The 27,998-nt window shown below is 53.5% G+C and overlaps 3 protein-coding genes across 6 annotated transcripts; 1 reads left to right on the top strand and 2 right to left on the bottom strand.

Moving 5' to 3' along the window:
* The first annotated feature begins 1,311 nt into the window (after nt 1-1,311).
* GALE (UDP-galactose-4-epimerase) lies at nt 1,312-5,693 on the top strand. 3 transcript variants are annotated; one of them, XM_075552352.1, is made up of 12 exons: nt 1,312-1,414; nt 1,593-1,681; nt 3,081-3,206; nt 3,318-3,433; nt 3,504-3,617; nt 3,944-4,120; nt 4,328-4,441; nt 4,549-4,615; nt 4,703-4,788; nt 4,886-4,963; nt 5,047-5,161; nt 5,268-5,693. In XM_075552352.1, the coding sequence occupies exons 3-12, from the start codon at nt 3,086-3,088 to the stop codon at nt 5,324-5,326; spliced, it is 1,047 nt and encodes a 348-aa protein (XP_075408467.1). In that variant the 5' UTR covers nt 1,312-1,414; nt 1,593-1,681; nt 3,081-3,085; the 3' UTR covers nt 5,327-5,693. The 3 variants fall into 3 exon arrangements, with proteins under 3 accessions (XP_075408467.1, XP_075408485.1, XP_075408476.1); XM_075552370.1 differs by lacking the exon at nt 1,593-1,681 and having other exon boundaries at nt 1,320-1,414; XM_075552361.1 differs by lacking the exon at nt 1,312-1,414 and having other exon boundaries at nt 1,459-1,681.
* Nucleotides 5,694-5,743: 50 nt separating this feature from the next.
* Nucleotides 5,744-9,944, bottom strand: LYPLA2 (lysophospholipase 2). Of its 2 annotated transcripts, none has more exons than XM_075552329.1 (10): nt 9,853-9,944; nt 8,458-8,560; nt 8,095-8,126; nt 7,926-7,991; nt 7,412-7,459; nt 7,246-7,316; nt 7,079-7,152; nt 6,895-6,996; nt 6,642-6,815; nt 5,744-6,553 (listed from the first exon to the last, which is right to left on the bottom strand). In XM_075552329.1, the coding sequence occupies exons 2-10, from the start codon at nt 8,533-8,535 to the stop codon at nt 6,503-6,505; spliced, it is 696 nt and encodes a 231-aa protein (XP_075408444.1). In that variant the 5' UTR covers nt 8,536-8,560; nt 9,853-9,944; the 3' UTR covers nt 5,744-6,502. The 2 variants fall into 2 exon arrangements, with proteins under 2 accessions (XP_075408444.1, XP_075408454.1); XM_075552339.1 differs by lacking the exon at nt 9,853-9,944 and adding an exon at nt 9,169-9,288.
* A 2,225-nt stretch (nt 9,945-12,169) lies between these two features.
* On the bottom strand, nt 12,170-19,200 carry PITHD1 (PITH domain containing 1). Its single transcript, XM_075552317.1, has 6 exons — nt 18,927-19,200; nt 18,271-18,314; nt 17,826-17,903; nt 14,542-14,646; nt 13,593-13,701; nt 12,170-13,075 (listed from the first exon to the last, which is right to left on the bottom strand). Exons 1-6 carry the CDS (start codon nt 19,122-19,124, stop codon nt 12,974-12,976), a joined length of 636 nt encoding a protein of 211 aa, XP_075408432.1. The 5' UTR covers nt 19,125-19,200; the 3' UTR covers nt 12,170-12,973.
* Nucleotides 19,201-27,998: the final 8,798 nt, after the last annotated feature.

Here is a 27,998-nt window from a genome sequence, read left to right as displayed (position 1 = left end):
TTTACCTGGTTCCCCAGCCCCTCCTTTCTTTGAACAGGGAAACCTCATTGCAGACAGGGAGCAAGCCTTCCCGGCAGTTGGAGGCCCATACTCCCTGGAAGGGCTGAGAGCACGAGGTGTGTCCCACAACTGGGCTTGCAAACTTCACCCGGGACCAGCAGCTCCTGGGTAGTGGGAGAGCGACCCACTTCAATCACCCATTTTGCCTCTGTTCCACTCAGTCCCATATTTCATGAAAGACTTAATTTAAGGAGTGGGTTTGGTGAATATAAAGTTCAAAACTGCTGGTTCGCCTAGAGACAGGCCAGTCAGCCTCACTCTCTACCCTGTACCTCTAGAGCTGGGCAGTAAGTTGGAGGGTCGGGCTAGCTGTCCATTCGTACTCCCTCCTGCCTGTAGGGCTCAAAGAGTGCTTGGTTCCAGAGGGGAGCTGGATCAGTGCGCCCCGTTTCCACCCCTCCAATCATTGACTGATGGGATGGTTGTAACCACGCCTTTCCCCTGCTTACAGGAAGATGGACCCGCGTAGTGAGACTTCATCTGTGCGAATGTGCCAGGCCACCTCCATAGGAACGGTTGCAATGCAGCCCCCCAAGATGCAACTACTGGTGTCTCCCATCAGTGATGAAAAAGTCCAAAGGTCACAGCCTCCACTACCCAGAACTAGTGGGTGTCTGGCTACCATCACTGACCGCTCCGATTAGGATCAGAATAGAAGGTCCGAGAGCGGGTTGGGAAGGGAAAAAAGAGCTGATACCAAGGGCTCAATAGAAGGTAAATGTCTAAAAAAGAATGAAGGCAACATGTACAAACATGCCTGATGCAATCGATGTGTGGATTATAACGAGTTGCATGTAAGAGTCCCCAATAAAATGATCTTTTAACAAAATGTTTCTTAAAGAATAGAAGATCCGAGACAGCAGGAGAAAAATGTCTAACGAAAGTTTAAATCATCCAAGAGCCGACTTGCTGAGGCTCGGGGACGCCGTGGGCCGGAACCTCAGAGGCCAGGAGAGTGAATGAAGATCAGTGAAGCAAACTGGACCGCAAGCCCGCGCCGCAGACAGAGCGGCCGGCGGGCGGAGAGCGGTCACCCTGGTGGGAGGGAGGGCAGCCCGTGTCGGCGGAGACGAGTGGACAGCAACTGCTGCACATAGCTGACCTCGGAAACCCCGAGCCACCCACCCACTCTCCCGCGCGAACTGCAGCGCCTTTTGTCCTCCCGGTTTCCCGTAGTAGCAACACCCCTTAGACACGTCGCCTCGGGGGCGTGGGAAGGGGCGGGGCGTGGAAGGGGCGGGCCCTGGGTGGGCCCTGGCTTCTTAAAGGAGCCACGGCGCGGGCCGAGGGAAGCAGCGCCGCGGCCGCCCGCGCTGCCCTCGGATCCCGAGCAGGTCTGGGACCCCGGCTGAGGGTAGGTGGGCTGGAGAGCGGGCAGGTGGCGCGCGGGGCGTCCTGGGGGTCGGGGCAGAGGCAGGCGCGGGCGGACGGGCGGGGACGGGCCCGCCCCTCTGCTCCCTGGTCCCCGCCGCCTGGCCGGGCGGCCCGGTTCATTCATTCTCGCCCGGAGGACTCCGGGATTGGTGCCGCAGCCGGACTGCCAGCCCAGAGGTCAGCTACGCCCGCGAGCGTTCACAGCACGCTCGGAGTACCTGAGGCGACAACCGCTGGCCGCCCGCAGGTGAGACTGCCTGCAGTCCACCCCTTGGCGACCACTTTCCAGGCTCCGAGCAGTGGGTGGCGCTCGGGGGTGGTGGGGTGGCTGCAGCGTCCAGGGCAGTGGAGCAGAGGCCAGCGAAAGAGCGGGGAGGGCGAAGTGCTTGAGGACAGAAGCCGGGCTGGATTTTAACGTAGTTAAAACGAGCCGTTTAACCTCAGGCGAGTTACCTCGCTTCTCTGACCCTCAATCGCCTGCTTTAGAAAGTGTCAGTAACCACACTTGCCTCCCCGGGATGTGGAGGCACAAATGCAGAAACGCCCGGAGGGAGAGGGCTGGCCGAGCCGAGCAGCGATTGTGGCCACCTGGGTGGAGGAAGGCATGAAAGGCCCCAGTGTGTGGGGCTTCCTCCTCCCTCCCGCTCTGCCCGCAGTTTGCTCAGGGTGGAGGTGCGCACCTGGTACTGTGGCGGCAGCAAAGGCCACGTCTACAGACGGCCCCGTTCTGCCCAGACTTGGGCGGTGGGCGGGCTTCCTGGCTCTGTGCCTGGAGTGACCCAGCCCGGCCCGCTCAGCCATGGCATAAGCAAAGGAGATGAGCCAGCCGGGCTGCCTGGGGTGGAGTCCACTCCAGACTGGGGCACTGCTCACAGAGAACCAACAGTGTAGTTCCTGCTTCCTCCTAGCTGACCCTTGAGGGAGGAGACCGGGGCTGCCTGGAGTGGGGGCTATGGTTAGTCAGAGCCCAGACACCCTTTGCCCAGAGGGATGGCAGAGGGACTAGGGAAGGTGTTTGGGCCCCTGCCCTTTGGCTCCTGGACTTCAGTCCTGCTGCCCATTTCCTTGACCCAGGTTTCTCCAGCCTCCCAGCGCCCTGGGAAGAGCCTATCTTCCCAGTCCTGGGCCACAAGAGCTGACCCCCACATGTCAGTCCCTCACCTGGACCATATGGTAGGCCTTTAAATCACGGCAGTTAACCCTGACACCACCAAAGAAGAGTGTACAGTTAGTAGCTGTACCTTATAAAGTGAGAAACTAAGGCCCAAAGAGTCTAAGACAGTGGTTCTCAACCTTCCTAATGCCCACGACCCTTTCATACAGTTCCTCATGTGGTGGTGACGCCCCCCCCCCAACCATAAAATTATTTTCGTTGCTACTGCATCACTGTCATTTTGCTACTGTTATGAATTGGGTGACCCCTGTGAAAGGGTGGTTCGACCCCCAAAGGGGTCGCGACCCACAGGTTGAGAACCGCTGGTCTAAGTGATCGGTCCTAGCCTAAGGCCAGAAAGTGATGGTGCCAACCTCATGCCAGGGCTAACTCCCAGTCATTCTTTAAGACACTGCCACCTCCCTCTAAGGTGAACAAGCTCACTGGGGCCAGTGGATGGGCTCACTCACTCCTGAGACTCTGTCCTGGCCAGGTACAATGGCAGAGAAGGTACTGGTCACAGGTGGCGCTGGCTACATCGGCAGCCACACTGTGCTGGAGCTGCTTGAGGCGGGCTACTCAGCTGTGGTCATCGACAACTTCCACAATGCCATCCGTGGTGAGTGGGCAGCTGGGGGTTCCAGCTAGGCCACAGAGGGGCGGGGTTTGTCTAGCTAATCTCTTGGCCACATGGGCCTCCAAACCCCCTGATGTTCATGTTACCAACCAGGAGAGGGCACCATGCCCGAGAGCCTCCAGCGGGTGCAGGAGCTGACGGGCTGTTCTGTGGAGTTCGAGGAAATGGACATCTTGGACCAAGAGGGCCTTCAGCGTCTCTTCAAGAAGGTGTGGTTTCCCTCAGCAGGCAGGGGACACTTGCCCAGGGCAGCCCCTGACCCCACCTCTGCCCCCACAGCACAGCTTTGTGGCCGTCATCCACTTCGCGGGGCTGAAGGCAGTGGGCGAGTCAGTGCAGAAACCTCTGGATTACTACCGCGTCAACCTGACAGGGACCATCCAGCTTCTGGAGGTGAGACCGAGGTCCGAGAGACAGACACTAGGGGACCCTGTCTGAATCGGGTCAGTGGCTAGTCCCAGTGGACCCTTAAACCCTGAACAGTTGCACTTCCAACAGTGGGTATCCATAGTGACCCAATGGGACCCAGGAGAACTGTCCCCAAGGGTTTCCAAAGCTGTCATCTTGTCTGAAGTAGGCTACCTCCTCTTCCCCCCTGGACTGGCTGGCGGGTTCAGGCCACCCTTTCAGGTAGCCAACACCTGCTTGTGCTTAGCCACCAGGGGTCCTGGGTGGGTAAGGCAGGCTGCTGACACTCCACACTCCCCACTCCCCGGCAGATGATGAGGACCCACGGGGTGAAGAACCTGGTGTTCAGCAGCTCGGCCACCGTGTATGGGACGCCCCAGTACCTGCCCTTGGACGAGGCCCACCCCACCGGGGGCTGCACCAACCCCTACGGCAAGTCCAAGTTCTTCATCGAGGAGATGGTCCAGGACCTCTGCCGTGCAGATGCGGTAAGGACTGCTCCTCGCCCCACCTCCACCCCCAGGCTGAAGAGGGACTGTGGGCCCCATGGAGAAGGAAGTGTCCTTCAAGTGTGGTGGCTTGCCCGAGGTCACAACGATAGGAGCAGGGCCCTGCCCCTGGGCATTGCAGAGGTGGGGGCACTGGGTTCAGCAGGGACTTGCTGACCACCCACCGTCTCCCCTGTGTGCCCACAGGCCTGGAATGCAGTGTTGCTGCGCTACTTCAACCCCACGGGGGCCCACGCCTCAGGCCGTATCGGCGAGGATCCCCAGGGCATCCCAAACAACCTCATGCCTTACGTCTCCCAGGTTGTAGGGCAGGGACTGAGAGCGGGTGACCCCAGGTTTGGGTTGGGATGCAGCTCGTGCCTGGAGCCTGGGAGGAGCTGCCCTGATCGCCACCATCCACCCCCCAGGTGGCGATCGGGCGCCGGGAGGCCCTGAATGTCTTTGGCAATGACTATGACACAGAGGATGGCACCGGTGAGCCCAGGGCCCCAGAGCCCGGAGGGGAGACTGGGGCAGACAGAGGTTGAACTGAACCCCTCTGACCCCACCTCCTCTCTGCAGGTGTCCGGGACTACATCCATGTTGTGGACCTGGCCAAGGGCCACATTGCAGCCTTGAGGAAGCTGAAGGAGAAGTGCGGCTGCCGGGTAGGGAGAGAGGAGGGAGGGAGGGAGGGAGGGAGAGGGAGGCCCAGGCCTGGGCAGAGGGGACCTTCCACAAACCCTGGCCTCTGCTCTGGGACAGATTTACAACCTGGGCACCGGCACAGGCTATTCGGTGCTGCAGATGGTCCACGCCATGGAGCAGGCCTCAGGGAAGAAGGTAGGCCCCCGACGCTCAGTAAGCGCCACGTGCCTTGTGAGCAAGACCCTGCCCAGGGCTGACACCCTGGTGTCCCGCTGCAGATCCCCTACAAAGTGGTGGCGCGGCGGGAAGGGGACGTGGCCGCCTGCTATGCCAACCCGAACCTGGCGCGAGAGGAGCTGGGCTGGACAGCAGCCTTAGGGCTGGACAGGATGTGTGAGTACTGCCCAGGCCTGCCCCCCAGAGCTCAGAAGGGGCCCCTCAGCTCCTGGGTGTGCCCGCCTGCCCTCCTGGGCCCTGACTGCATGCTCCTCTACTGCAGGCGAGGATCTGTGGCGCTGGCAGAAGCAGAACCCTTCAGGCTTCGGCACACAGGCCTGAGGCCCCTCCTGTCAGGACCAGAAAGACAGAACAGCTTGCTCTCCAGCATTCCTCCGATGGAGCCTAGGGGCCTGGAGCCTCTGGGCAAAATCAAGGCCTCCCTACCTCAAGCTCCAGCTTGGCCACTTAGCTCAAGTCTAAGGCCAAGGGCTCCACTGCCCAGGAGCCACAGCCATGAGGGGATTTCCTGAGCCGCTGCTGTCTCCTGTCTAATCATCTCTTAACCATTTAAATGTCCACCGTGTCCAGAACCCAGTAGGGACCAAGTGAGGGAGGCAGGGACCCTCCGTTCCAGGCACCCAGGTCTACTGCTATGAAGTGCTTCCCCAACATTTCAAATAAAAGGTTTTCTTACACTGCGCAGGTTCGCCCCACAGTTGTTTGTTCTCACCCTTGACGGAACCAGCCAGGCCCAGGTTGAGGAAGCAATTTCTTTAATTTTTATCGGAATCTGGGACACAACAAGAAAAACACCCAAAACCACATAGAGACAGAAGACAGACAACTATTCCCCCACGGCCTCCTTGGCCGAAGAACGGGGACAGAGTGTGGGTGCTGCAGCTGGGGGAGACCTCGAGCCTCCGGCCAGCCCAGCAGGCTCCAGGCCTGCAGGAAGGAGATGACACACGGGGGAGGTGGGCCCAGCCCGACGTGGGCGAGCAGGGGACGTCACCCCCTGACCAACACTCCTGCCAGGCTGCGGCAGGTGGCCCACAGCAGCCGGGGGTGGGCCCTGGGCACATTCATGATTCAGAAGCAGCTGGAGAGGAGGCAGGAGACATGATTATCTGGACAGAGTTCTTGGGGGGTCAGTAGGTAGGGGCCCAGGAGGGCCCCGTGGGCCAAACCCTGAGGTCACAGGAGGGGGGCCAAAGCGGGGCTAGTGAGTGAGGTCCTGAGTGAGTGGGTCAGCAGCTGGGCACCTTCCTCCCGCTGCGTACAGCCCCTCCAATACTGCTGCTGGGTGGCCGCCTCCAGGGAACGAGGAAAGGGAAGCAGCTCTCTGCCTGCGCCGGGGGAGGGGGAGCTAAGGGCAAGCTGGGCAGGCCTTGGCCTGTCTGCCCCAAGGCCTGTGGGAGAGAACAGGTGGAGGAAGTGGGGGTGGGGGCTCGACCGGCTCAGATCTGAGATGGTGCCGCGAGTGCTGGGTCCCTCACAAGCTGGGGCCAACGCCTGTTAGACAGGAGGCAGCAACTTCTCCAGAAACTCCTTCACAGCGGCCATCTCCTGGGGGAGGGAAGGGCAGGAGTGAGGGCTCCCAGCGGGGAGAGAGCAGAAGGGCAGGGCTGGCGGTGGGTGCGCCTTCAATGCTGACCTGCGGGCAGGAGCTATGCATAACTCCCGGGTACGTCTTGAACTGGACCCTGGCAGGTGTGACGACGGAGCGGAGCTTTTCAGCCGTCAGGGCCCCAAACCGGACAGGCACCATGGGGTCCAGCTCCCCGTGGCATTGAAGGATGGCCAGGTCCCTGGCACTGCCATTGGCTGCCTGTGGGCCGAACAAGACTCAGGGCAAAGCCCAGCCCGGAGCCTGGCAGGGCAGGAGCGAGGTCTGTGAGGACACTCACCTGGGGGAAGGCCCGGTGCAGCGGCAGCCAACAGCTCAGTGCCACGATGCCAGCCAGAGGGTGGGGGCAGGTGAGGGCGGTGTAGAGGGACAGGGCCCCACCCTGGAGAGAAGGAGGGGTCATGAGAGGACCGATCAGCTCCCTCCCCCCCCCCCCACCTGCCCCTTCACGCTCCTCTTCTCACCTGTGAGAAGCCTCCCAGGACGATGCGGTTGGCAGGGATCCCGTTCTTCACCTCGTGCTCAATCAGGGCCTTGACTTGGGGGAAGGGAGCATGACTGGGTAGAGGAAAGGACCCGGGAAGGGGCCCCAACAGGTCCTGACCCCTGCTTTCTGGGGGAGGGGGCTTACTGTTCTCTGCTGCCTTCTTGATGCCAGCCTCGTCCTCTGGGGCATCTGGGCTCAGCCCCATCAGGTCGAACCTGGGGGAGCAGAGGCATTGGCAGCCACTGGAGGCTCTGACCAGCCCCTTGGCATCTCCCTCGGCTCATGCCTCCTCCTCCCTCCCCACGCTCACCAGGAAGGCATGACCATCTTCATGTTGAGTGTCACAGGGATCCGAGGCCTGGGAGGGACAGCAAGGAGGACCTGTGCTTAGGAGGGAGGAGGAAGCCACAGCAGAGCCTAGGAGGGAGCAGAGCCACCCCTGGGGGCCCCTCCCAGCAGGCAGAGCCTGTGTTTAAGGTGTTGCCAGGCAACCAGCCACGTGGGGCAGGAAGTGGCAGTTGGGGCAGTGGTGACGATGAAGAAGCAGCACCCAACACCGGGGTGTCGGGTCCAGGCCGCGAGTGAGTACTTGGGGGACGGGGCACTGGAGGTCCTGCTTCAAGGAGATCTCAGTGCTGGGAGGCCTGTGCTGGGGCTGGGGCTGGGTTGAGACCCCTCCTGGGCGCACTCCAGGCGCCAAGGCTGAAGGAGCCCTTCCGCCTGCCTTGGGTCCAACCCAGGACATAGCTGATAATCTGCAAACCACAAGCCCACCCCCAGCTGGTCACCATCCTCAGCCCCTCCCTTGCTGGGGAGACACTCACGCATGGGGACAGATGTACTTGACGTGAGGAAGCCGGATGGAAGAGAGGGCGTCAGCCCAGCTGTGCCTGAAGGAGGGAGGAGGGAGGAGGAAGAGGCCCCCTGTTGGGCGGAAGGGAGGGTGGCAGGTTCCCCCTCCCCCCAAGGCACAGCCCCTCCCAGCTCACTCACCCGGTGTCTCCGAGTCCATGTAAGAAAATAACCTGGAAAAAGGCGGAGAAACGGGGAGCTGAGAGGGAGGGCCACCAGCAGGCTGCTATCATTCCCCCTCCAGAACCTTCCACTTCTGGCCCCCTGCCCCATCCCAAGGGACCTGGGGAGAACTGAGGGAACAGCCCAACAGGTTGTTCAGCCTGAGCCTCCAGGACTGGAGCGGCTTCCTTTACACCATAGCCACCCCCATGTTCCCCAGAGTCCCAGAGGCAACCCCCAGGTGAGGGTCATGTTCCCCAGAGCCCCCGAGGCAGCCCTGAGGTGAGGGCTGCAGGGATCTAGTCCCCTTTGGGCCCATGGCCCTGGGTGGAAGGAGCTTACCGCGGCCGTTTCCCGCTCAGCTCCAGACACGGTGGCAGCGTCAGTGAGCAGGGGCACAGACATGGTGTTGCCACACATACACCACAGGCTCCACGGCTGGGGCCTGCGCACGTGAGGTGGGATGGGGGAACAGGGTAGCTGAGAGACTCCTAGACTGAACACGGCATTCAATCTGAGACTTGCCCTCACCCCCGGCCCAGGCTGTTATTCGGGACCCAAAGAAGGAGCAGGCAAGAGGTCGAGGGGGGCAGCAAGTCTGCCTCTGCTCCCAGTCACCTGGTAGCCCCAAACTCCTAGTTCTGGCGGACTTGAACTTGCTGGAGTGGGGCAGAGGCAGGGCTCTGGGGCTGTGAGGCAGGGGCTGGGGTTGAGGGGGAGCAAGGTATGCCCCCTTCCCCAGCTACTCTTCAGGGGGCAACTGCCTCCTCCCTGCTCCCCAGTCACCCCCTTCCCTGGAGCCCTCAACCTCCCCACCGCCAAGTCCCTCTGGGAAGTGAAGGGGAGAAAAACACCAAGGAACTAAGTTGCTGTCCGCCCCCTCCCCGAATCTCCCCTTCCCTCCTCCCCACCAGCACGCATATTCTCCAGCCCCCCTCCTGCCCATACAGCCCTCCCAGAACCCCAAGGGGCTGCCCCTGTCCTCAGAAGGCATATGGACTCCCTTCCGCCACCCACTCCCCAGCTGGCACTCAGCCTTCCTGAAGGGGCTACCTGCTGCCCACAGACTCCACTGGGCTCCGGGCCGGACCGCGCTCTGGGGCTCCCGAACACACAAAAGAATGTCAGGCCCGCTGGCTCCTCCCCGTGCAAAGCATCCTCCAAACTGGCCCGGAAGCTTCGTCTACTTGCCCTTAAGTGCCCACCCTTCCCAGTAACGCCCACCCCTAGCCACTCCCCCCACCCACCCGCCCGCCCAGTGCACCTCCTCAGGGCGAGATCTGTCACCTGTGACCCTGGCGGGTCCCTCTTCTCAGAGGGGAGGGGCCTCTTTCTAAACCGGATTCCCTTCCTCAGCCACGGTGGGGGCTCGCAGCGCACGCTCCGGGCCGGCGTCTCCTCCCCACCGTACCAACTTCAGCCCGACCCGGGGTCTCCGGACCCCTGAATGCCCAAAGGCCACCCTCTCCCACGGGGACATTTTCGGTCCTGACCGGGCACCGCTCCTGCCCACAAAGGCGCGCCTTCGCTCTTGGAGCCTGGAGGCCCCCCGCCCCACAGTGGGATGTTCCGCTTCCGACCTGGGAGTCCCTTTCATCACACCCAGACACCCTCTTTCCTGGCTCCTGCTTGCCTCCGACGCCCCCAGACTGCAGAGCGCCTCTCCCAACCCCACTGCCCGCCCCCTTTGACCCGTGCACGCCGCCGCTCTGCGGGCCCCGGGGTCGCGGCCGGTACCTGCACTCCGCGGGCGTCTCGAGACCTCTCGGCGAGTCTCCTCTTTCTTTCGCAGACACACTCTTCCCTCGGCCGCCCCCGCCGGAACTTCCGTTTGGGTCCCGGGAACGAAGCCATCGCACTGCCGGAAGTCGCCTGGACAGCAGTACGGAATCCGGAAGTGGGGAGCAGGGGTTCGCCAGCTAGAAGCTGCCATATTGGATGCATCCGATGGGACCCCTCCTGTTAACCAAGCCACGGAATCCTGGAGAAAGGCAGTCCTCACACTATTAACATAGCCCCTTCCCATCTCCTTGGGACACATTTATGCACGGCTTTGAGGGTCCCAACACCGCTTTCCTTGCCCTTTAAGAATTCCCGCATCATGGATGTGGAATCACATCCTCTGAACTGAACACATCCTCAGATAGCATCTTAGTTTCTGGTCTGAAACATGAGGGAAGCAGGGCTCACGGAGGGCATCTTACTGTAATATGACCTGTCCCCCGGCTATCAACGGCATAACCCCCTGCCTACTTCACAGCTGGGCTGTGCGGCTCACATGCTTCCCACACGGTCAAATCAGTCGTTCCTGCCGGCTCCGCGAAGGTCCCTGGGAGAGTCCCGCACCCCACGCTCCAGCGTGCCAGGTCAGCTCAACAGCATGTTCACGGTGGTGTCCTGGTGCAACCATCAGCCACAAACAGTGCACAAAATACTATCCTCAATGAGTCCGTTGATAAGATCGAAAAGGATTTCGCTCGGTCACCATCGAGTCACCGTTGTGGGGACACGCCACGTCCGTCCGGGAGCTTGTGGGGCTCCGCAAACAGGCGATGCGGCACGTTTGTCCCTCGGCAGCGTTTTTGACAGGAGAAAGGTGGGGAAAGAGTACTAGCTCTAAGTTCGCATAGCTTTTCCCAGGGGTCAGAGCCTTAAACACCAGGATCCCAAGCAGGGCTGGGGCTTCAAAGCGAAATTAGGAATGGAAGGAACATATTTGCTCCTACTTCCTGCTGGACCAGCTTCTGAGAAAATGAAAAGCTGATTCATCACCTGAGACACTGTGAGTTATTAAGCAAGTTCTTCAGCATGAATCTTCTAATTCGGTCACCGAGACTATCCATGGCTACTGCTTTAATTAGTGGAATGAAAGTTGGACTAGTCTTCTAAACTGAGAATTTAAAATGGCACTCATACAGGCAGACCTGAGATATTGGGGGCTTGTTCCAGAGCACAACAGTGAATCACATCAACTTCATGGTTTCCCAGTGTACATGAACATTTCCACTACCCTGAATAAACTCAAAAACCAAACTCACTGCTATCAAGTCAACACAGATTCATGGAGACTCAAGGAGAGAACTGCCTGAGTGTAACTTTATGGAGTAGAAAGCTCCATCTTTCTCCTGCAGAGCTGCTGGTAGTTTCTAACTGCTGACCTTGTGAATCACAGTCCAAATGAGCAATAGCATTATAAAATTATAGTTCCAAAAATTGTCAGTGTGACAGACGTGAAGTGAGGGCATGGTGTTGGGCAATGGCATCAATAGGCTTGCTGGAGGCCGTTGCCACATGCCATCAATTTATAAAAAGCCAATTATCAGAGCAGCACAAAGAAACGAGAGTGCCTGTATTTCTAACTATCCTTCCCCAGTCCCTCACCCCAATTAAAACGTCTCTTATTTCTAAAATGACTCAGCTGAAACAAAGGTGGGGGCTAAAAAGGCCTTCAAGAAGTGTGTGTGTATCTGGGTTGACCTCTGGCCGCACTCTCGGAATGGTGAGGCTTGGTGGCGGCAGGTTTCTGCTAGGACCGCCTGGCAGAGCAGCAAGCGTAGCCTAACTGTGGACCAGGCCCTGAGGGATCTCACAAGACTCAGACACACTGCTGTTCAACTCCCTTCTTCACCTGCTTGTTTTCTGCAGTACTGATCATCTCAAAACTTTTAGATCCATAAATGCTCCCGTACTGCTGGCTGCGCAAACAAATTCATTTCCTTCAGCATGCTCAGTCCCAGGTCTCTGGTGCACTTTCAGAACACATACCCTGCTCACTTACTTCCTCACCCTCATTTCGTACCTCCTTCTTGCCATAGCTAATGTTCCTTTCTTGAGAAAGGGAACAGGCTCTTTAGTCCATCTTCCTCTTGACAAAACTGGAATGTAAGCGTGTTGCTAGCCAACTGGACAGAATGAAGCTTGACCCTTCCTGGAGAAGCCAATGTCGTCTTGACGTAACTGTAGTCTAACAGCAAAAGGTTCTTTCAGGGTTTGCTATAGTTCCCAGGAAAAAGTTTAATCAGTACTACCATGAACTCAAAAGAAAACATAGGCATGAAGTATGGCAAGGATTTATTAAGCTTATCAATCACAGTGAGTAAAAAGCCATGAACAGAAGCAGTCCCAAGAGCTCCAAATTCGGGCCCTGGGCTTAAAACACTAAGGAGAAGTTCATGAACATTAAGGATCTTCCAAGTGGGAATCTTACCAACGTCCCAATTTCACCTCCACAAACATGGAAACGACGCTCAGGTTCTCCCAGACTGTTAAAAAAGGCAGTGGCGGAAGAGAGCCCAAGGTCTTAAGGATCACCAGGAGAGTCCCACCTTGAGTCACCCTGGGACACTTGAGCACGACAGAAAACTCCAAGCTGGGCAACTTGGCAAGAATGCTGACGTGACAGGGAGGGGACAAGCAGGGACAAGCATCTCTGGAGGCCCTGCAGGTGGTTACTACAGACACAGCCCAGAGGCTTCACAAAGGCTCCTGCAGCCCAAGAACCCTTTCCCTTAGAGAAGAAAAGCAGCTCACGTACAATTCCTGCCACGAAGCAACAAGACACTTGGGACCCCATGGCACATTCAGACTGGCAAAGTAGTCACTTCCTGGGATGCTGGAACAGCCCAAGACCTACTTTGTGCAGTGCCCTAGGGCACCAGGATTGTCTCTTGGCACCCACACAACCCCCCAGTGGTGCAGTTGCTCCTGTAGGCCAGGTGTCTACAGCAAGGCCAAACGACACAGCTTAGGCAGGGAGGTGGCAGCCATCTCTCTTGGGAGCCCAGCACACTTTCCTTCCCAGTAGGTAGTCGTGCTCTCTTCACAGGCACAGAGCCTACGTGGGAGCCGTGGCCAGCTCTTAGGAAATGAAGTGAGTCTGTGGGGTAATCTGATGGATTTTGTGGTCAGAGGGGTTGGCTGATGCTTCATAATTGCAAATGGTCACTTCATGTCGGTGAAGCTGCAAGAAAATCACGAAGCTGGGTTAGTTGGACATCGAAGTCTGGTGCTTTCCCTTGATTCATGGCCTTTGGCGAAGGTCATGTGCAAAGCAGGGTGCTTTCCATTACTATCCATTGAAATAGTCCTGGCTCAGGTTCATTTCCAGCCGTTATCAACCAGTCTATCTTCTCTTCTGATACTAGATTATAAATGATTCATCCTGTGACATATTGTTTTATATGGCTCCCTCTACTACCATCGCAGCACTGTGAGAACAAGGTCTTGTTTATCAACTAGCTCTGGTGTCTGCAATAAGGGAGCATATTTTAAAAACAGTGAATGAAGAAATTTTAAAGTGAAGAACTGAATTATTGATAATATTTCAGTTCCCTTAAAAAGTCTTATGGCCTATAATGAAAGAGGAACCACTTACAATGAATAACAACAAAACCACCAGACTGAGTAGCTGACATCTCCTTTGTTCATTTTCCTTCTCTTAGAGCTCCTCCCGCCTTACATCTACCAGCCCAACCTACCTCAGTCCATTCTCCTCTCAGGCCAATATAAAAGATTTTGGTGGCATCTGCTCCAAAGTTTTTTGAAATATGGATAGAGAGATGGTAGACATTTGAAAAACGAGAAATTCTAGAATGTGAAAAGAGGGAGAGGGTCCCGTTAGAGCCTGCAGCCCCCCACCACCACATCCCAAACGACTCCCGCCCCACCGCCTGGAGGAACCCAGGACCGGGGACCTGAGGACCCCGGGAGCAACTGCTCCCTCTCCTCCAGACAACCACCCCATCCCAGGAAGATTTACCGAGCAGCTAACTCTGAGCCAGATACCGGCCACAGCAGAAGGAATAAAAACATGAATCACTACAGTTCTTGCCTTCATGAAGCAGGAACGAGAATTGCCATTTGGTTTACTCTGGATCTCACCCTCAGGTAAAAAAGAGAACTCATGAAGAACCAAGAAAGGTGAGCCCATGACATTTTGCTTGCCATCAACAATTCAAACTCACCAGCCACTCGGAAGGAGAAAGCTGTAGCAGTCTGCTTCTGTAAAGACTCAAAACCCCTTGGGGAAATTTCCTAAGGGGAAATTCTACTCTGTCCTCTAGGGTCACTGTACATTGGAATCCTCGCACAAGCAACAAGTCTGACATTTTTTTCTTTTGTTGTGGGGTGGCGGGGGAAGCCCACTATGCAAAGAGGAACTCTGAAACCTCTCCTCAGACTACCCTAGGAATTCACTTAGAAATGCCAACTGCTTGCATGTTAAAATCTGTGGCTTACACTGAATTTTTGCCAAGAAGTGACCAAGCCCAGGAACAAGCCACCTTCATGGTCTTAACTCATGTTTGATGCATGGAGCAGGAGACCAGGCACAAAGAAATGCCCAGCCCTGTAGATGCTGGCTGCAAACGAGGGAGCCCCTGTGCTTCTTCCCGGGACGCCAGAGTGGAAGCCAGGCCCAGTGCTTACTTTGTAGCATACTCCAATTCTCCCGTAACATCCCGGTTCAGACTAAAGGTCTGGTCTGGCTCCCTGTCCGTATCACCAAAGGACATCTGTGGAATGTTTTTATACCTGAGAAAGGAACGGGAAGCAAAGGTCAAGACACACACATTATCACCGTTCTCCCGTTTCTAGACGACCCTGACTCTTGGACTTCTTTTGGTTCTATCAAAAGGAGATCAAATTTGGGGGTGTGGGGTGGGGTGTGTGTGTGTGTGTGTGTGTGTGTGTGTGTGTAGAGCTTTGTAAATGGTATTTTATTGGCATTTACACACAAATCTCTTACACCCAACAAGCAAAGTGCTGGGAAGTGCAACCTCACTCCTGTCCTAAGTGGACTCTGAGTGGCTGACAGTCACATGAGAAGCAATATACAGAGACAGACGGCTCAAACTAGATCACGTGTGGCAAATGCCTGGAGAAAGTCCCCAGCCCTGCACATTCACCGAGGCTGGTGGTGCTGCATACAACAGCTCACTCATGGGAAAAACACACACTTTGCCAGGAACATATTAAACACTGCTGACAGATAAGATCAGGTACTCAATATTCAAGTATTTTTTGTGTCCAAAAATTCCCTATAAACTCAGTCAACTGACAGTTTAAAAAAGCAACAGTTTGGGGATGTCAGTTTTGAAAAGAACATAAAAGGATGAAAACTTGCAAAAGGCTTTGGAAAGTCAAGATAAAATTTCTGGTAAGCTAAGTGGAGAGCAAATGTTTTGAGAATGATGAGAGCAATGAATATACAAATGTGCTTTACACATCGATGCATGTATGGATTGTGATAAGAGTTGTATGAGCCCCTAATACAACGATTCAAAAAAAAGTCAATAAAGCATTAGAACAAAACAACAACAACAAAAAATTGCTGGTGAGGAAGATTTTCCCAAAAGGGGGTGGGGGAATCTAAGAAAACAACTGTCTTCCGGTAACACACAAATTCTAAAGGACTGAGCCACTGTGTCCACCACCTATCCCTAGGGCTTATTAACACACCCACACGGGGAGGGCCCAGGTATTAGCTGCAGCAATATGCATGTAATTTAAATAAGCCAATGTTTGCTTCAAAGTGTTTCCAAGACTGATGCAAAGCACAATGATCATATTAATGGTGAGCATTTACGAGCGGCATGAGAGGTAGCACAGCCCTGTAGTTACGAGGGGCGTCTCCGGGGCTGACCTCCCTGGGTTGAATGCCTGCCTGGCTCAGTCACTTAGCAGCTCTGTGCCTTTGGCAAGTGATTTAACCTGTCTCAGTTTCCTCATGTGAATAATTGGAATAGTGACAAAATAAAAGCCAAAGTATCAACTTACCCCCTACAATAGATGTGGAAATTAAAATGAATAATTTCTAAGAGACACTTTTTTTGTTTGTTTTACTGTGGGAAATGTCAAACATACAAGTCAAGATACTATGATCTCTAATTACTTAACACCCAGGTCCAATAATTAGCACTAACCCAGTTTTGCCTATCATCCTGACGTTGCTTTGACTTAGTTTTGAGACAGATCCGACAGCTTCTCACTTCTTCCATAAGTATTTTAGTACATATCTCTGAAAAAGCTAAGAAATTGTTTTCCCCACCCCCAACCACTGAAAAAAGGGCAAAACCCTATGGTATCATTTTGCATTCATTAACAATTCCTTACTATCAATTAATATCTAGTCTATGTTTACATGTCTCTGATTTAAGAGTCTCCATTTAACTTCTCTGGTGTTTCAATGACATGTCGCAGTGTAACTGGCAAAGGTTTTCCCTTTTATTAAAGGAACACTTAATAATAGTGCATCTGACAATCAATAATGATAATCTTAGAGTCAATGAAGCATAATACATGTAAAGTGCTTAGAACAGACGGTTATGTATGTATTTGCATCTGCCTGCCCCAAATTGGGCAGTCTAGGTTCTCTACAGGTTACATCTCATTTAATTCTCTCTTTGGTCTTATGAGTTCAGTACCACCAGAAAGATGAGGTGTTTCTCTCCCATAACGAGGTGCAGTCTCGGAAACACACAGGGGCAGCTCTGCCCTGTCCTACAGGGTCTCTAGGAGTCCGCATCAACGAGCTGGCAGTGAGAGTTGAGTCGCCACTGCTATTCTCACTTTACATAGGAGAAGAGCAAGGCAGAGAGAGGAGAGAAACATCCCAAGATCACTCGGCTAGAAGGCAGTACAGCCAGAATGTGCCCAGTCTATTCCCGAGCCTGTATTTTCAGTGGTTTAAACCACACTCTTAGCCACAACACACTACAAATGTTTAGTCTTCTAAAGCCAATTCATCCCAAAGGCTAATCAGTCTCCAAAAATCATCTCTGGATCACACTATCTTCTTAACATAGTGAAGTATGTGGATGATTTGCTTTCAAGGTCATGTCTTTAACATCCAAATACAGTGCTACTTTTCTTTCTTAAATTTCTCTACAACCACTTGTAACTGCCCATTTTCTCAGATAAAATCTCTTATGTACAGTTCTTTTTTAAATACGAGCTTTTTGAAACCCATATTGCCAACCTCACAGCTCTCCGCAAGACACTACTTCATGCTCACCATCTGACATTTGTGCCTCGGGCACTTCCCCGCCCCCCAAGAAAGCCTACATGCAGTAAGGTTAACTGTCCCAAACAGGGAGGTATCTCTGGCAGCAACAGAAGCAGTGTTACAAGAGGCGCACCGAGCTTAGTTAACTGAACAAACTCACTGCCCACTCCTAGGGACTTTATGGGATGGGGCAGAACTGCCCCTGGGAGTTTCTCAGACCGCAACTCTTTGGAACTTAACCTCCATGACACCAGGGCTCCTTGTTCACTAAAAGGCCATGTAACATGCGGACGAATAAATCCCATATGGACAAAACACATTCAAGGATGACTGCTGAAGGAAGTGGGGGATATTTTGAAGCTAACCTCAAAAACAATCTATAAAGATCACTTGAGAATTGCAACTGAGTTATTGAAAACATGGCTAAGTCGCCACCAATTGGCATTTGTAGGATATTCTCCAAACGGTGCTGCAAAGAGCCCTCTGGAGACAAGCCGCTGGTCCCAGAGATACTTGATTTTAAACAGCCTTTAATTTGGGAAGAGATAAATGTATGGAGACACAGAATAAGACTAGGAAGTTTTCAAATAGATTACAAAAAAAAATAGAACGTTTAACCTGGTGAAAAGAACAATGATACTGTGGAAGAAAGTGGTACCAGGAAGAGAGAGAGAACTTCTTGAGGTTCTCAGCCCTGGCCACTTACAGGCGCATCTCAGAAGGGTGCGAGTCATCATCCTCTCCCATTATAATGATGCCTTTGAGCTTGACATTGCCGGTAAATCTGCCAGGAATACAAGAGAGACAGTTGTCGACCTGGATTTGAATCCCTCCTTATTTGTGTGACCCTTGGCAAGACCCTCCCCCTTTTGGGACTTCAGTTTACTTCTTGGTCGGATTTGTACTAGATCATTTCCAAGGCCCATCTCCCGCTGGAGTGCTACAACTCTGAAGAAATTTACCTCGGCTTCTCCGTTAATCCTTCAATAAATACACCTGTTTCCAATCTGCAACACACACCTCCTCCAACCCACCAGACCACAGGTCGTGAAACCGATGCGTGTACTAGATTCAACCAACCAATTCATCCAACTGACAAGGCAACTGGGACAGCCTGTGTCGCCTGGGGCAGGCACCGTGGGGATACTTACGGAATATTAAAGAGCAGCTCTTCGTCTCCGTCACTTTCAACATACTGGAAGGGATGGGAAGTGGGGAGGAGAAAGCAACACGTATTTGCTGAGAGCCTACAGTGCCTGGCAGCCTCCAGCCTGCTCTGTGACTGGGGTGCAGCGCAAAACGTCACCCGTGCTCGGTTTGCCTTCTGGACAACCCAGGCACGAACTTCCACCGTCCACAAGCTTCCGGACTTGTGCGTCGATATCGTGCCTGGGTGCTTTGTAGGGGTGTGGGGAGCGTCCACCGCTTTCAAAGGGGCCCCCCAAGTGTGCTTCAAACACGACAACGCCCTGGCTCTTCCCGGTCTGGGCGCCAACAGGTGATAAAATCAGGCCGCCATGGGGGCCCGAGAGCAGACGGCGGTTTCTCCTCCGTCCGTCCTCCGGCCGCGGCGCCCCTTGGCTACTCTGGGCCTTGGTTTCCCTGGCTGCACAATGGGGAGACGCGAGGCTGCTGGCCCGCCGGAGGGCTGGCAGGGCAGGGGCACGGGAAGGCGCCTGGGCAGCCAGGCTGTCGCTAAGTGGAAGAGCAGGGAGGAGGCTGGTAGAGAAGACCCGCGGCCGGGGCCCCGCGCTGCCTGCGCCTCTCCCGCCTGCCCGCCCGCCCGCCCGGGCCCCGTCAGGCCCACCTTGGAGCGGTCGGCCCGCTCCTCCCAGGGCTTGAAGACCCCGCGGCCGCTGCCCTCGCGGCTCTCGTTGAGGCACTGCAGCCGCTCCAGGTCGATGCGCAGGTACAGGCCGTAGGCCAGGCCGCGCTGCTCGGGCGGCTCCTCCCGCTCGGCAGCGCAGCGGCAGCCGCCCCCGCCGTGGCTGTGGCCGTGCGACATGGCGACGCCACCCGCTCGTGTCCCCTCAGCCCTACCGCGGCCGAGCCTCGCTCGCTGCCCGCCGGCCGCCAAGCGCGCCGCGTCCGCCGCGTCGTAAAAGGCGCGCCCGCGCGGCGCATGCGCGGAGGGAAGAGGGCGGGGCTCGAGCGGGCTGGGCTCGCGGAGCCGCTTACGCGGTGTCCGAGGACGGACGTGGTCGCTTTAAAGCCTGGAAACGGGAGCGGTGACTGCCCAGCTTCTCAAGCTGGACGGAAGGGAAGGGCAGGGAGCTGTTAAGCTGGCGTTCCGAGTAAGCGCAGGGCTGGGAGTCGAGCGTTCCACTGAGGTCTGCTGCTTTTGCCACCACGTCCCTTCGGCGGCTGGTGGAGGAGAGGGGGCGGGATGCTACGGACCCTCAGAGTGGAAGCGCACCCTCCTCGTGCCTGCCAAGTGCACCCTGGGGCGCTGAGCGCGCCCAGACGCCCGTTCGCCACTGTCCTGAGAGCAGACGTACAGGTCGGGAGCCCGGGCCGGATCGGAAGACAAGTCATTTCCCCATTCTGAGGCTCTGCTTCCTCAGCTGAGAAAGGCAGCCGCGATCACTGCTGGTTCCTTGGATTGCAGTTTTAAATTAAATCCTGTATGACAAAAACTCAGCCCAGTCAGGACCTGACAGAAGAAATCGACTTTGGCGATTGCAATAATTTTAGAAGTGGTCTTGGTTCAAATTCAAGCATTCCCACTTCCAATCTGAGTGGCCCTGTGAGTCTGTTTTCCACCTGTGATGTGAAAAGACTGAAGGACCATTCAGCCCCCACCTCTGGAATGGTTCAGAGCAGACCCCCTCCCCCCCACAATGGCTGATTTATAGGATGGCCACTTGAATTTAAAAAATAAAATGGAGTTGCAAAATATATATTGAAATTCTCAATTTATGGGACGTTTCAGTTTTGAGTGCCATGTAGTAAAATGTTTTCATATTTGTGGGCTGTCGGCAAAGAAGTGGGGGAAAGCCACTGTTTAAAGTCAAAATGATTTTGTAGAAAACTTGCATGCTCTCTGCATGGGAGAAAGAGGCCCCGGGTGGTGTGAGCAGTTCTCAATCGGCCGCTAACCCAAAGGCTGGCAGTTTGAATCCACCCAGTGGGTGACGCTCTGGGAAATGCTGGTGATGTCCTAACTGAGCGATCACAGCCAAGAGACCCCTATGGAACAGTTCTCTCTGCAGCAGTGGCACTGCCCTCAGTCAGAAATGACCCAAGGCCTTGGGTTTGGCTTTGGGGGTTTTATTTTGGATGGGAGGAGAAAACGAAGAGAATTCAGAGACTTATGGGAAACTATCCCTGCTCCTTACAGGACGTATGTTACACACACACTCTTGGGAGTGTCCAGACAAAATGGGTACATTCCATCTAAACCAAAATACCCACATGTTCAAGTCTCATTGAGAAATATCGTATTACCCTTGTTCAAGTCTTTGTGAAATAGGCAAGCTTATACCAGGCCCAAAATAGTTCAATGCTATTATGGATTAGGAGCCCTGGTGACATAGTGGTTACAATTGGGCTGCTAAGCACAAGGTCAACAGTTCAAAACCACTAGCTGCTCCAAGGAGAAAGGGTTTTCTACTCCTGTGAAGAGTTACAGTCTGGGGTGGGGGGAGGGGGGAGAAGAGTTACAGTCTCAGAAACTTACAGAGGCAGTTCTATCCTGTCTTTACAGGGTCTTTGTGAGTCAGCATCAACTCCATTGCAGTGGGCTTATTGTTGGTGTTTTTATTATGGATTATTTATGTGTCCAGGTAAGAGGCCTGGCCCCCAGCAAAATGGGCCAGTAATTCAGTAAATGGCTGTTCAGTGGAGTGATACACCCAAAAGCCTTGACTTTGGAAAGGCCGAGTCACTACAGGACCAACACAGGCCTGACTCAGGACACCCATGGCTCTTCTCCCTGTCACCAGGTAAGGGAATTTGGGGATACAAAGAGCAGGGAGTCGTGACGATAGTCCTTTCCCATCCTACACCCTCTTAGAAGAGATCCAAAACCATGAGCCGAACCTTCCAGCTCGCTGTGAAGGTTATTTACCTGGGTAGCAGAATAGAACACACTTTATCTAATAGTTCATTAGGTTCATTGCTAACTATTTCAGTGAGCTTCCATTTGTACTCTTGTCCTGATCCCATAAATATTAAGGTGGGAAACACACATAGAATGCGAATAAAAAGCATTCTGATTGCATAGGGTTTATTATGCAGGTAATAAGAGATAAGACAAGCGTTTGGTACCACTGGCTCATAAGTGGAAAGGGTACTCACTGCCATCAAGTTGAATGGGACTCAGAGAGATACTGTAGGACAGAATAGAAGTGCTCCTATGGGTTTCTGAGACTGTCACTCTCTAAAGGAGTAGAAAACCTGATCTTTCTCCTTCTCAGCAGGTGGTCGGTCCAAACTGCTGACTTTGCTGTTAAACAGCCCAACAGGTAGGTAACCACTACACCACCAGGACTCCCAGGAAAAGGTTAAACATCAGTAACAGGAACAAAACTCACTGCCATCGAGCCAGTTCCGAGGCACAGCGACCCTATTGGACAGAGTAGCATTGCCCCTATGAATTTCTGAGACTGTAACTTTACTGGAGTGGAGAGCCCCAGAAAGCCCATCTTTCTTTCTCAAACAGGAAACTGATAAGGAGCAAGACTGTCCGCTCAGCATCCCCCTCTGGCTGGATGTGAAACTGCAGCTGCTAAGGAGGTTGATTTGAAAGATCACCTGGGTTATAGGATGATTTAGCTGTGATCTGGGGATTATCCGTGAACCTGGTCCCTTCTCTGAGTTTCTTAGGTCTGGGGGCAAATGGGATTTCTCTTGGGTTTCTAGGACGGCCTTGGGGCAAAGAGGTAAAGCTTCCCCATTTTCTCCTCCCATCTCTGGCTCCACCTGCAAGCATTCCTGTAGCTCCAGGACTGCTACATTTGTAACCATCTTCCTTTCTCTTCTGCCTACCTCACTGCTGCTGCTGCTGCTGTTAGGTGCCATCCAGTCGGCTCCGACACCTGGCAACCCTGTGCACGACAGAACTGAACCCTGCCTGGTCCTGCGCCATCCTCACCATTGTTCCCTTGCTTGAGACCATGGTTGCAGCCACGGTGTCCGGCCTTCCTCCCCTCCACTGCCCTCTACCTGACCAAACACCATCTCCTGCTCCCGGACTGGTCTCTCCTGACAAAGTGTCCCTGTCCTTGCCTCTGTCCTTACTTCTTCCAACACAGCTAGATTTGAACTTTCTCATGCCTATGAGGCATTGGAAAATACTTCGGCTGGGGTCAGGCACACCTTAGCGTTCAAAGTCACATCTTTGCTTTCCAGTACTCTAAAAAGGTCTTGTCCAGCAGATTCACCTAATGCAACAAGCGTATCTTTGGATCTCTAGACTGCTGCTCCCATGAGCCTTGATTGTGGATCCAAACAAGACAGCCAGGCTGAGAGAAATAAACTGCTTTCTACCTACCTTTGAATTCTCCCTCATGGTAAAAGAATAGTGTCGTCATCATCAACAGCAGCTGGTGGTTTCGAACTGCTAGCCGTGTGGTTAGCAGCCGATGTGTAATAAGAGAATAGAATCACAAGAGTGGTTCACAACCACATAACTTGCAACGTGTCAAGTGCTGTCCTGAGGCTTTGCTTCTGTTATTTTTCATAATCGCAGGTATGCTAGTATTACCCTCACATTATAGCTAAGAAAAACAGGGCCCAGAGAGGTTAAGTAACTTGCTCAAGGTCACCCAGCTGATAAGAGTAGTGGATCGAGGCCTTAAGCCCCAGAGGCCACTCCTAACTGCACTGTTTCAAGTATTCGCCATATGCTGGGAGCCCTGAAGACATGGAGTGAGCGTTGAACTGCTAACCGGAAGGTGGGCAGTTTAAACCCACCACTTGCTGTGCAGATGAAGATAAGGCTGTGTGCTCCCGTCAAGATTCATAGCCTCAAAAACTATGTTGGGATGCCGAGAGTCAGAGTGACTCGATGGCAGTGACTTACTGTCAGCGGAACTGAGACCAAGGCCCATGCACGTGTGTCAAGACGTGCATTCACTACTCGCGGCCCTTTCCTGCTGATTTGTAACCCGTTTCTCAACAGTGGTGGTCACTCCCACCCGCTCAGCCACAGCCCACACGGTTTCCCATGACAGAGCCCCTCCCTTGTCTTATACTGATGTATCAGGAGCTTTTAAACTGATCAATAGGACTGCAATCTAGCCAACCTGAAACTCCACCCTGGTGGCCACGCACACATAACCTTCTACATCTCAGCTTGTCTTGTCCTTGGACCCAAGCCCCTCTGTGGCCCTGCATCATGGAGAATTGTCCTTTTTTCCTCTGGGTCCTATGAGGAAGCCTTCCTGTTTGTTTTCAGACCAGCCTCCGTGGGCTTCCTCTGGCCGCACCTGGAAGACTGCCCAAGACACACACAGACCAACTCTGGTCAAACTCAAGCCACTCAGAGGCTCGTGAGCACTGGCTTACCAGCTGTTACTTTTGGACACAACGTTTTCCTCAGTGCCTCCGTTGTAACAATAACAACCTTTAACTAAGGCCCGCTCTGCGCAGGGCACTTCACCTGTTACCCATCGTCATCAGAGCTGAGCTTTCTGCAGACCAGGCACTGCTCTCAGCACTGTGTTTTAATTCGTAAAATCCAACAGCTCTACAGAGTTCATTGTTTTCCTGATTTTTGGAGGATTGAGACACCGGAGGCTGGATAGCTTGCAAGGACACGGAGGGAGGTCTGGGATTCAAAGCCAGCTGCAACTCCACAGCCCATGCACGGCGCCGCCTTCGGCCTACTTTGTGGATTACCAGGGAGCCTTTGGAATCGTGCGTGCTGGTGCGCGTCTCTGCTCATACGCCCTAGATGTGGCCAGTGAAAAGTGGTGGGAGGGAAGGTTACCGTCCTGGACAGAGCTTAGGGGCCAGTGCACTACTCTCCACCTGCACCGGGCAGCCTGGATCCCTGAGGGAGAATGGCATGAAGCAGAGCCCCCATCTGCATATCCCCCCCCCCCATGGGCAGGCAGTGTAAGCAGTAAACCTTTGTTGTTTTGAGCCACTGGGAACTGGGGGTCGCTGCTGCAACGTAACTGGCCTGGGATTTCTCAGCCCAGCACTCTTCACATTGGGGCCTGGGAGTTCTTTGTTGTAGGCTAGTCTGCACATTGTGGAATGTCTAGCAGCAAACCTTGCATTTACCGACTAGCTGCCAGGAGTCACCCCCGCTACCATCAGCTGTGACACCCAAAAATGTCTCCAGATATGGCACAAAGTCCCGAGAACTAGCACCCGAGCCAAGGGATTAATCTCGAATCGGATTATCCTGTCCATCCTGAACAAAGCCCTCTCAGCCCTGACACGTGTGTGCTTCCATGTGCTGTTGGCGGGTTCTGAGTGGTGCGTTTAGGATGGGGGCACACAGTTTGATCCGGTCTCAAGCTGCATGTTGGACCAGCTCCAAGAGCATCTTCCCTGTGCTCTGCTTGGGAGCAGGTTCAATGGCACCGGGGCTAGCAGATCGTGGATGCTTGGAAGACCTGTCCTCTGAACCCACCTGGGGCCTGGAGCCTTCTGTTTTGTTGTTGTTTTTAAATCATTTCATTAGGGGCTCATACAACTCTTATCACAATCCATACATCCATCCATTGCGTCAAGCACATTTGTACATTTGTTGCCATCATCATTCTCAAAACATTTCCTTTCTACTTGAGCTCTTGGTATCAGCTCATTTTTTCCTCTCCCACCATAGCCACCTCCCACACAAACCTTGATAATTTATAATTATTATTTTGGCATGTCTTATACTATCCAACATCTCCACCCACTTTTCTGTTGTCTGCCCCCCAGGGAGGGGGTTATATGTAGATCCTTGTGATCCATTCCCCATTTTTACCCCACCTTCCCTCTACCCTCCCCATATCTCCACTCTCACCACTGGTCCTGAGGGATCATCTGTCCTGGATTCCCTGTGTTTCCAGTTCCTATCTGTACCAGTGTACATCCTCTGGTCTAGCTGGATTTGTAAGGTAGAATTGGGATCATGATAGTGGGGAGCGGTGAGGGGAAGGGGAAGCATTAATGAACTAGAGAAAAGTTTCATCGGTGCTGTACTGCATCCTGCCTGGTTCGTCTCCTCCCTGTGACCCTCCTGTAAGGGGATGTCCAGTTGCCTGCAAATGTGTCTTGGGTCCCCAATTTGCACTCCCCCTCATTCACAATGATATGATTTTTTGTTCTTGATATCTGATACCTGATCCCTTTGACACCTTGTTATCACACGGCTGGTGTGCTTCTTCCATGTGGGCTTTGTTGCTTCTGAGCTAGATGGCCGCTTGTTTATCTTCAAGCCTTTAAGAACCCAGATGCTGTATCTTTTGATAGCTGGGCACCATCAGTTTTCTTCATCACATTTGCTTATCCACCCACTTTGTCTTTAGTGATTGTGCGGGGAAGGTGAGCATCACAGAATGCCAGTTTTAATAGAACAAAGTGTTCTTGCATTGAGGGAGGACTTGCGTAGCAGCCCAATGTCCATCAGCTACCTTAACATAAAACCTATAAATATATGCACATAGATCTAATATATGCACATCATAAATACATTTACATATGCACATGCCTGTATTTAGACCTCTGTAAGTGCCCTTTGCCTCCTAGTTCTTTCTTCTACTTCCTTTTACTTTCCTCTTGTCCCACCATCATGTTCAGCTTTCATTTGGGTTTCAGTAATTCCTCTCGGTTACATTGCACTTGATCAAGCCCCACCAGGCCTCTTACACCCTCTTTGGCATAGATTTTGGATCACTTGTTGTTCCCTTGTCCCTGGGTTTGTTACTACCACTTCCTTTCCTCCACCTCGCCCTCTCCCATGTCCCCTCAGTACCATCGGTCCTGATGGTTGTTTTCTCCTCCAGATTATCTCGCCTAGTTTATCTAGATAGACCTACAGAGATAATATGCACAAAAACAAGAGAGCAAAATAAAGCAACAAAAGAAAATAAAACAAAAAAGCCCAATGACCAAAAAAAAAAAGCCTGTAAATAGTTCAAAACGTCTGTTTATTGACCTTTAGGAGTGTTTTCTGGTCAAGTCTGATGGGGTGCCATGATCTTGCCCCAAAGTCTATTTTTGGTATTCCCTTGGGACTTCTTTGCTCTGCTCCCCTTGCTGTTCCGTTGCACGCCCTTAGTATTTTGCCTCGGTGTGGTGAGGTCAGATTTGGCCCAGTTCCCACACTGTGTCTCCAGTGTTGTCTCCTGTAGGGCTATGGGTCAGTGAGGGATGTCGTGTCTCGTAATGGGGTGGGCCCTATGGTCCTCTCTGTGCATTGGCTGCTCTGAGCAGGGATATTGTCCTCAAGGCTTGGTGGGCCAGGGTGTACAGGACTGGAGCCTTCTGATGGGGAGGCTCTAGAACCCCTTCCTCTATTTCCTTGATGGTAACTAGTCCATTTAGATTGACCATCTCTGTGCGGTCAGTTTTGAAAAACTGTGTTTCTAGAAAAGTATCCAAAAGGTTTTCCATAGATGCTCTAGGGCTACGGCACAGGGTTTCGAAAACTAGGGGAATTTTAACTCGATGTGGCTGTATCCAGCCTTGCCTGCTACCTGCCACCTGGAAACAGCCTCAGTCTCCTGGCCCCATCCCTCCCCAGTGTCTGGGGGGCCATGAGTCCTGGTGGGTGGGTTTATGATAAAAAGAAACCTGGTCGCTGGCCTTTTCGGTGGTTGCAGGGCTGCCCAGGTGAGGGAGCTGAAAGAGTAAGGCAGAAGTCAAGAATCCGAAGAATTATATTAGCCTTGACAAGAGCGCTCTTGTGGAGTCATGGTTACAGTTTGGGCTGTGACGGGCAGGTCTATTCTGGCCTGTAGCATCACTTGCCTCGGTGGCAGAGAGGGAGCAGGAAGGACCCCTGGCGGTGGAGTACTGTAAGGCAGCAAGGTCAGCAGTGGAACCCGCCAGCCTCTTCCAAGGAAGATGGCGTGCCTGCCCCTGTAGAGTTAAGGTCCGGCAGCCCGAGGGAGCAGCAGTTCTGCTCTGCCCTAGAGGTCAGTATGAGTTGGAATTGGGTTTGGGGGCTAAAATAGAAGTTATCAGAAAGGACATGCTGATCTCAAAATAGCCCTTAGCTTGAATGTCCATCAGCAGGAAACTTTTCTCTTGCTCCAAATTTAAAGGAAACGAGGAAGGGCACTACTCCTCCTCTCACTGAATCCTTACAATAATTTCTGGAGACGCTGTTATCCTACTTTATAGACGAGCCAACAAGCTCAGAGAGGTGTCCCACCGTGAGCACAGGAGCCAGGATTTGAGCTTTCATACACAAGCTTGTGCTTGGCTTTCCCTCCCTCCTCACCAAAACTCCCGCTGCCATCGAGCCGTCTCCAGCCCACAGTGACCCTGTGAAGGGTGTCCAAGGCTCCATCAGTCTTTCCAGGAGCCGCCAACCTTGACTTTCTCCTTCTGTGTGTTGGTGGGTTTGAACTGCAGACCTTGTGGTTAGCAGCCAAGGCTTACCTGACAGTGTCACCAGAGCACTTTTCCCCAGTAGGAATTCTCGCACCAGCCTGCTCATCAAACTCACAGAGGCATAGAAAAGTCTAGGCTGCCCAATTAACCAGAATCTCTACACTGAGGCAGAAAGCTGGACCTTACACAATGTTTGTGCAGTTGATTGCTGTCTCCCAGTGGGCAGGGGCCCTGGCCATCTTGTTCAGATATTCTTACTTAAATATTAGCTAAGACCCCATCATACCCAATGTAGGAGAGGCTTCACAAAATTCATGGGAAAACAGAGCTAAAGGATAATGGAATTTCCCCACCAATATTGAAGCCCGCTCATAGA

This window comes from Tenrec ecaudatus, chromosome 1 (genome assembly GCF_050624435.1).
Source record: "Tenrec ecaudatus isolate mTenEca1 chromosome 1, mTenEca1.hap1, whole genome shotgun sequence".
NCBI classification, from domain to species: Eukaryota; Metazoa; Chordata; class Mammalia; order Afrosoricida; family Tenrecidae; genus Tenrec; species Tenrec ecaudatus.
This window is presented reverse-complemented; position numbering and strand designations above follow the sequence as displayed.